At 39.0% G+C, this 9,011-nt stretch overlaps 1 protein-coding gene across 1 annotated transcript; it reads right to left on the bottom strand.

Moving 5' to 3' along the window:
• Positions 1-1,489: 1,489 nt before the first annotated feature.
• Positions 1,490-7,497, bottom strand: LOC133334820 (proteoglycan 4-like). The gene is made up of 3 exons (XM_061543135.1): positions 7,424-7,497; positions 7,074-7,358; positions 1,490-5,172 (listed from the first exon to the last, which is right to left on the bottom strand). The coding sequence occupies exons 1-3, from the start codon at positions 7,476-7,478 to the stop codon at positions 1,490-1,492; spliced, it is 4,023 nt and encodes a 1,340-aa protein (XP_061399119.1). The 5' UTR covers positions 7,479-7,497.
• Between the last annotated feature and the right edge of the window lie 1,514 nt (positions 7,498-9,011).

Consider the following 9,011-nt stretch of genomic DNA (forward strand, 5'->3'; position numbering starts at 1 on the left):
TGGTCGGTTTTATTTTTTGGTAATTTTTTTATTTTTGTATTTTTTTTCTATTTTTCAGAATAATTTATTGATGATGCAATAAAAAAGAAAATAAAAATCAAAACCTAATTTTGGCCGATTTTTTTTTGTGAATTTTTATTTTTTACCCAAAATTTGGTCACTTTATATTTTTGGAAATTTTTGTTTCTTCTATTTTGAAAAATATTTTATTACTATTGCAGTTAAAAATGAAAATAAAAAATTTTTTGCCCAAAATTTAGTCGATGTTTTTGACCATTTTTTTTTTATTTGTGGGTATTTTAAATGTTTTTAGCCAAAATTTGGTATTTTTTTATTTTTGGAGATTTTGGTTTGTTCTATTTTTAAGAACGATTTATTGCTATTGCAGTTAAAAATGGAAATAAAAAAATGTTTGCCCAAAATTTGGTCGATTTTTGGGTAATTTGTTTAATTTTGGTGATTTTTTTACCCAAATTTGGTCGATTTTATTTTTTTTTTGGAAATTTTTTCTTGTTCTATTTTTAAGAATAATTTATTGCTAATTCAGTTAAAAATGAAAATAAAAAAAAAAAAATTGCCCAAAAAATTGGTCGATTTTTTGGGCAATTTTTTTGACCAAAAATTTGGTCGATTTTTTGGCCTTGTTTTTGCAATAAAAAATGTTTTACCCCAAATGCGGAAGATTTTTTGGATAAAAAAATATCAATTTTTTTACCAAAAATTAAAAAAAAAATTACGAATTTTTGGTAAAAAAGAAAATATAATTTTTTTTGCCAAAAATTTGCTCGATTTTTGGCCTTTTTTATTTTTCGCAATTTAAAATTTTTTACCCCAAATGTGGCAGATTTTTTGGATAAAAAATATAAAATTTTTTACCAACAATTTGGCCATTTGTAAATTTTGGCAATTTTTTTCTACAATTTTGTCGATTTTTTTGGGTAAAAAAATATATAAAAAAATGTTACCAACAATTTGGTTGATTTTTTTATTTTTGGGGATTTTTGTACCCTACATTTAATCGATTTGGTCGAATTTTAAGGCCATTTTTAAATTTTGGCGATTTTTTGTATCCAAAATTTTGTAGATTTTTTTGGGTAAAAAAAGTTTACCAAAAATTTGGTCGATTTTTTGGGGATTTATATTTTCTTATCTAATATTTGGTCGAAAATTTTTTTGTATTTTTTACACAAAAATTTGGTCGAATTTTAGGCAATTTTGAAATTTTGGCGTTTTTTACCCCAAATTTGGTCGATTTTTGACAATTATTTTTTTGCTATTGTAGTATATAGACAACTATAAGGTACACTGTATCTATTTTTTGGAGGCAGCTCCCTTGGTAAGGAGCTCACTTTTTTTCTTCTCTCTCTATCTTTCCTCTCTCTGCTCTCCCTCCATGTTCTACCTAATTCCATTTCTTTGTTTCATTCTCTCTTGAAAGCTTTTTGTTCCATTTACTTCCTTTTTGTGCTCTTTTGGAAAAAAAATCTCTTTACGATTTTTTCAAATCATCTCTTTTGAAATTCCTTATGGCTGCCATTAATTGATCTCGGGGATGATCAGCTGGTAGGGGGGACCTCACCGCGGTCACCGGCTTCAAATTGACACTCATTAACATGGGTGGGGGTATGGGTGGCTTGGAGGCCACAATGGGAGGTGGTGGTGTTGTTGTTGATAACACGGGTGCGGTTTTTGGTGTCTGAGGTTTGGGTTTTAGAGTGGGTGTAGTGGCCACACTGCTGCTTCCGCTGCCTTCTCCTCCTCCATTGGTAACCGTGATGGATGTTGACTTTTGTAAATTTAAATGTAATTTGGCACTTAGAGGAGGTTTGGTGGCAGAGCTGCTAATTTTTATGACTTTCTCCTCTTCTTCCTGTTGCTTCTTCTGTTCCTCTTGGGCCAGGATTTTCTCTTTGAACCCAGTGCGCCGTAGGGTGTTTTGACCAAAGGGTGCAGGGTTGGTGGTGGTTTCTTGTGATTCCTTTTCTTCACGCTTGATGGAGGTGGATCGCAGCAATTGGGGCCCTGGGGTAATGGGACTGCCACCATTTACCACAATCATGGATTTAGTTTCCCTGTCCTCCCGTTTGGTTGAGGTGGATCGCAGCAATTGGGGCCCGGGGATAATGGGAGAGGGAGTGGTGGAGGGATTGGGTGTGGTAAAACGTTTATTATTCTGCCTTGGCAGGCTGGCTGTATTAACAATGGTTTGGGTTTGTGGCCGCAGCACCGATTCCACTGTGGGCCTTTGTAGATTTACTTTTAAACCAACCGAACTGCTGCTGGTGGTGGGTGTGGGGGTCGGGGTGCCGTTTGCGATGATGCTGAAGTTTTTGGTTGGTGTCGGTGGCTTGGTGGGTGTGGGTGGCTTGGTAGCAGGGTTAGCCGAGGCTGCCATTTCATTTGTGGCCTTCAATTTCGCCATAACCTCATTCCGATCAACAATAACATCGGGTAAGGGTTTCACTAAAATGGGTACCTTAAACTCCTGTTCGGGGATACCCATACGTTGTATGGTATCGAATTTGTTGGAGACCTCCTCCTCCTCTTTCTCCACCTCCTGTTGTTGTTGTTTTTGGCTACGTGGCATGGTTTTATTTTCATTCGTTTTGCCACCGAATATATAGTCACCCTCATTTTTAATGGCCACCTGGGCCTTGGGCCGTTCACTCCATGTGGCAAAATTAATGCTGGGCGGGCCGGAGTAGCGATAGACTTTGGGTAGTTCTTTGGGTGCTTTGGTCTCCCCCGAGGAGGGGGTTGGTTCTAATTTGACCTCCTCCACTGGGGCCTGGGAATTTTCCTCCACCGACTTCGAGGTCTGCCACAGTTGTTTCTGCTTTTCTTTTTCCTGCTCCGCGGATTTTTCTTCCGCGGCAATTTTTGTTTTCAATTCCAGGCTGGCAAATTTCAATTCCTCTGATGGCCGGCGCGTAGAAACCTCCATGGTTTCCTCCGGCTCTTGCTCTTGGGCCAAACTATTTTTACGTGAATTCAAAATGGTCTTCATGACCTCCAGACTCTGCAGGGAGGGTGATTCGCCAATGCTTAGCTCACTGGAGGAACGTCGACGATTTAGATTACCGGAAATTTGATCCAAGGATATTTGGGAAGAGGTTCGCTTGTTCAGATTATGACCCGCACCGTTATTCTCCAACCCCGAGGAGCTGGAAGAGGCCATGGCGGTGCTGTGAAATGAATCTGAACGATTTACAGAACGTCTCTGCTTAAGGCTGGTGACACTGTTACGCTTGCGGTAGAGTTTCTCCTCATCGGGAGCATTTGTGGGGGAATCAGGGCTGTCGGGTGGTTGTTGCACTTCTTTGGCTGTCCTGCTCATGTTCCCACCAGCTGAGATACTAAAATTACTCAGGGTATTCGGTTTGGCCGATTCAATTTCCTTAACCTCTTCGGGTTTCTTGATCAGCGTATCCAAGGCCTTATCCTGTATAATAGCTGTTAGTTCACCCAAAATATTATCCAAGGGGGTTGAGATGGGACTGGGTAAATCTTCCGATTTCATTTTCATTCCCTCCTCTTCTTCTTCTTCCTCCTCATCCTTTCTCTTCAATATTTCAAAATTCAATACCGGGCGCTCCACAATCTTTGGTGTTATGGGATTTTCCTGCTCCGGAGTTACCTCCTCAGCCAGTTTGCCATCGGCAAAATTTGGTGGCGGTGATATGGGTATGGCAAAATTCCATGACGATGTCTCCGAGGGTGTGGCCGAACATGGCACCTGCGTGAGGGGTGTCAGTAACTCACTATCTGTCTCATCTTGACTTCCGGCAGCATTTATCAGCGTCAATTCCTCCAGGGTCTTGGTCTCATTGAGTGGCTTCACCAAAGTCTTACCCAATTTAAAATTGTAGACCTTCACCATATCATCATCATCGGAAGAGGATTCAAAATTCGATTTGACATCTAAATGTGACACCTCTGAGGGTAGGCTATCGGGTATGGGTGAGGGTATTGGTTCGCCAATACCCGAATCGGCCTGCTTCGAGACATTATCATCTTCAATGGGCCGTTTTAAATTTTCCAAATGGGTTTCATAGCAAACATCCATATCGGGTGGTTCACAGGACAGCGAACGGGGCTCAGGGGTGGGGGTACGATTCAGCATAACCTTCGATACATTATTACCCAGCCGGGGAGGTTTGCTGCTGCCGATCACTTCTTCATCGGGGGTATTCAACATCGTGGTGGAGGTGGTAATACGTGGTTGTGGCTTTGGCAAATCAAGGGTTAGATCCTCCCTGCTTATTGCCCGCTCAGCTGGTTTAGGCACTGGGGTAGTGGGTGGTTCCGAGGTAACATTACTGGAAGCCAACGATTCATTATCCTCATCCATAGAATCTCTGGAAGGAGGGGCCGCAGGTGCTGCCGGTTTCTTTTTCTGAGGCAGGGGGACCACCTTTTTACGGGGTGAGGGCTCGGGGAATTGATTATGGTTTCCATTAGGGGTAGCCGTTAAGGGAGAGGGTGTGCTGGAAGCAGGTGCACTTTCAACATTTAAATTCAAATTCAAGGCATTTTTCTTTTGGACCTGGGCATAAAGGACCGTGTCTTCGGCATAACCATTGGAGGTGTGCTCCTCCTCCTCCTCCAGGACCTTTTCCTCACTCACATGTCCATTAAATTTATTACCATTTATATCACTGTGACCCAGGGACATAGCGGCATTTCCGTTGGGACTTAAATTTGGTGTCGAAACGGAAAAATCTTTGCCAGACAAAGATTTCCGTTCTCCATTTAGTGGCTGATTCTGCTCCATAATCAATGGACTCTTTTCCGGTATGGCCGCCTGACTGGGTGGTTTGGGTGCGGCACGTTTTTTACGTGGCGGTGCGGCGACTTTTGTTTGTTGTGCGCTACGGGACATTGTTGGTGCCGTCGGTCCCCTTGTGCTATGCACACCCGATGAATCCATTGAGTTCAGTGAATTTGTCGAACTATATGGACTAGTTGTTTTTGTTGTATGCTTCGAGTTGCGACCACTAAATTCGGAGGAGGACAACGATTCACGTATGATATTGGTGCGCTGCAGCTTCATAATCTCCTCGCTGTTGAAGTTATTATTATCGTATGACTCGGATTTGTGACACAGGCGGATTTCGGAAAGGCCAACAGCGCCAATGGTCAGATCGCAGCTGTAGACTTGACTAGCATCAACTGAAAATAGGGGAAAGAGATAGAAAAGAGAGATTAGATAATAGGAATAATAAATTAAAAAATTAAGGCATAACATAGGGTGTGAATTAAAAAATCAAGACCTACCTCTAGGCTTAAATTTTTTAAAACTAACTTTTCAAAGACTATCATCAGGCGTGGATTTTTATACCCTTCACTACACTGTGGTAAGGGGTCTTTGTATATATGTTTGTAACAGGCAAAATGAAACGAGATAGACACATGGTTCCTTTGGAGAATATGCATAGAATCACTTTCGAATTCGATATACGCATGTCCGTCCGTCCGTCTATCTGTCTGTAGATGTTAAATTGTAAACAAAGTACTGGTCGCATTTATGAACCGATTTGGATGAAATTTGGCACAAGTCACTTATTTGGTCCAAGGGCGAACCCTATTGAAATTGAAGAAAATCGGTTGAGATTTAGATGTAGCTCCCATATATATTTTCGTCCGATTTAAGGCAAATGGTGCACCAAAGTCCCTATATATCTTTTGATTAGCACGAAATTTGGCATAGGGTAATGAATTAGGTCTAGAATGATGGGTGTTAAGTTTCGTGAAAATCGGTTGAGATTGAGATATAGCTCCCATATATATTTTCGTCCGATTTAATGCTAATGGTGTACAAAAGTACCTATATATATTTCGATTTGCACGAAATTAGGGATAGGGTACTAAATTAGGACCAGAATGATGTGTGCTAAGTTTCCTGAAAATCGGTTCAGATTTAGAAATATCTCCCATATATATTTTCGTCCGATTTAAGGTAAACTCGGCACCAAAGTCCCTATTTATCTTTCGATTTGCACGAAATTTGGGATAGGGTACTGAATTAGGTCCAAAATGATGTGTGTTAAGTTTCGTGAAAATCGGTTCAGATTTAGATATAGATCCCATATATAGTTTTGCCCGATTTAAGGTATATGGGGCACCAAAGTCCCTATATATCTCTCGATGTGCACGAAATTTGGCACAGCGTACCCAATTAGGTCTAGAATGATGTGTGGTAAGTTTCCAGAAAATCGGTTCAGATTTAGATATAGCTCCCATATATATTTTCGTCCGATTTAATGCAAATAGTGCACCAAAGTCCCAATATTTCTATCGATTTGCACGAAATTTGGCACAGCGTAATGAATTAGGTCTAGAATGGTGTGTGTTAAGTTTCCTGAAAATCGGCTCAGATTTAGATATAGCTTCCAAATATATTTTCGTCCGATTTTAGGTAATCGGGGCACCAAGGTCCCTATATATCTTTCGATTTTCACGAAATTTAGAATAGGGTACTGAATTAACTTTACAATGGCGTGTGTCAAGTTTCGAGAAAATCGGGTCAGATTTGGATATATCTCACATATATATTTTCGTTCGATTTAAGGTAAACGGGCACCAAAGTCCATATGTATCTTTCGATTTGCACGAAATTTGGGGTAGGTTATTGAATTAGGTTCAGAATGACGTGTGCCAAGTTTCGAGAAAATCGGTTCAGATTTAGATATAGCTCCCGTATATAGTTTTGCCCGATTTTTTGTAAATGGTGGACCATAGTCCGTATATATCACTCAATTTGCACGAAATTTGGTATAGGATACTAAATTGAGTCCAAAACGACGTGTGCCAAGTTTCGTGAAAATCGGGTCAGATTTATAAATAGCTCCCATATATATTTTCGTCCGATTTAAGGTAAACGGGGCCCCAAAATACCTATATATATTTCGATTTACACGAAATTTGGCATAGTGTACTGAATTTAGTCTAGAAATATGTGTGTTAAATTTCGTGAAAATCGGTTCAGATCTAGATATAGCTCCTATATATATTTTCGTCGGATTTTTATGTATACAATTTTTAAGTATTTCTTAAAGTTCGGAATTTCTTACCTGGATTACGAAATTCATATTTTTGTGGATCCAGCAATTTATTATCGCACACCAAATCCAATAGTTTACTTAGAGGTACCCGGGCACCCAACCGTGCCACATACAACTGATCTTTGGGCAGCAAGACGGTTATGCGAAACGTTTGCTCGAAAGGAGCATTTGTGGTGGCAGCTGGCAACGGTGTTATCCGATTATATTCCAGTTGACTAGTTTCATTGATATTTGTTGTGGAGATGGATAGATTTGTGCTAGATTTGGAGAGTTTGCCATTTGGCATGGATTTTTCTGGAAGAGGCGGAAGAAGAAAAATTAGGAAAAAAATCTGAGATGCTATGTCATCCAATACTTACCCTTGTTTTTGCGGCCCAACCAACGATTGAGGGTGGAAAAGCCGGATTTACTCATTTTGTTTTTTTTTTAATTGTTTTAGACCGAGAGGGAGGAGAAAAAATTCTAAAGTTACGATTTTGTGCAGTTCGTTGTTGCTTTTTCTTTTCCAAAAAATATTCTTCCTAAAATAGTTCTCGTTTTTAGTTCTAGATTGGTTGTAACATTTTTGTGCGGACTTTGAATTTCAATTTCGTATAATCTGGTGTCCTTGGCTGTATTACTCAGACCAAACGGCGTTTTCCGTTTCACACTTTCAGCTCAACTAAATAAATTTTGCAGATTTCTGTAAAGATAACGAAAGAAGAAGATAAGTTAAAAAAATTATAAAAAACGTTGTTGATTAATAATCTTATCTGGAGAATTGAGGTAAATAAATGGCCCAAGATGATAAGTACTATAGTAGAACATCGTCGTCATCGTCCAATATTATCTTCGGGGGAAAAAATAATATTTTGCGTTTTTTTTTTTCAAATTTAATTTCTTTCATTTACAAACAAAAAAGAGGTGACAGGTTGATGGGAGATTTTTAGACAAAATGAAAACAATATTTGAAGCTACATGGGGTCAGGTTAGGGTACACATTTCAACAAAAAGAAGACGTTGATTTTTCAAAATATCCACAAGGCATGGATATTTGAATTTTTTTAATTCGACGCATACCAATGGCGCAGATTAAAACCAGTAAGGAAAGTAGTGAAGTCGGACGGCGCCGACTATATGATAACCTTAACCACTATGGGTATTTAAATAGGACTATTAAGATGAAATTGGATGAAATAATATATGAGATATTTATCTAAATGTGAATCTACCTAGATCTATCCATAAAGTATGTAAATCGACTTCAAACAAATATAAATATGTCATCCGTTGGGCTATGTCTGTACTTCTAGAAAACGCAACTATGTAATTCTATGCTCAATTTTGTACGTTGTGCAAAATTTGATGTCAATCTGACTAACATGAGGAGTTTGATGCCCAATTTACTTGAAATCGGGCGAAAATATATATGGAAGCTCTATCCAAATATTAAGCGATTTCAAACAAACTAGTGACAGGATAGGTTATACTAATTTCAGAACGTTTTGTTCCTATTGGTTCTTGGTGCGTCAATTACTTAAAATCAATCTATAATAAAAGGGAGCTATATCTAAATCTGGACCGATTTTCACGAAACAACGCAGACATCACTCTAGGCTCAATTCAGTACGTTATGCCAAATTTCGTGCAAATCGAAAGATATATAGCGACTTTGGTGCACCATTTACATGAAATCGGACGAAACTATATGTGGGAGCTATATAGAAGTCTGGACCGATTTTCTCGAAACTTGGCAGACATCACTCTAGGCTCAATTCAATACGTTATGCCAAATTTCGTGCAAATCGAAGGATATATAGCGACATTGGTGCACCGATTTTCACGAAACTTGGCAGACATTAATTCAATACGTTATGCCAAACTTCGTGCAAATCGAAAGATATATAAAGATTTTGGGGCACCATTTACATGAAATCGGACGAAATATATATGGGAGCTATATCTAAA

This window comes from Musca vetustissima, unplaced genomic scaffold (assembly GCF_032173495.1).
Source record: "Musca vetustissima isolate MV318-11 ecotype Yass unplaced genomic scaffold, APGP_CSIRO_Mvet_v1 utg67558, whole genome shotgun sequence".
Lineage (NCBI taxonomy): Eukaryota > Metazoa > Arthropoda > Insecta > Diptera > Muscidae > Musca > Musca vetustissima.

Coding starts and splice junctions, on each gene's coding strand:
- LOC133334820 (XM_061543135.1), bottom strand. CDS start 7,478: ATGAGTAAATCCGGCTTTTCCACCCTCAATCGTTGGTTGGGCCGCAAA. Junction 7,359..7,423: donor GTTGGGCCGCAAAAACAAGG/GTAAGTATTGGA, acceptor CGCCTCTTCCAG/AAAAATCCATGCCAAATGGC. Junction 5,173..7,073: donor ATATGAATTTCGTAATCCAG/GTAAGAAATTCC, acceptor CCCTATTTTCAG/TTGATGCTAGTCAAGTCTAC.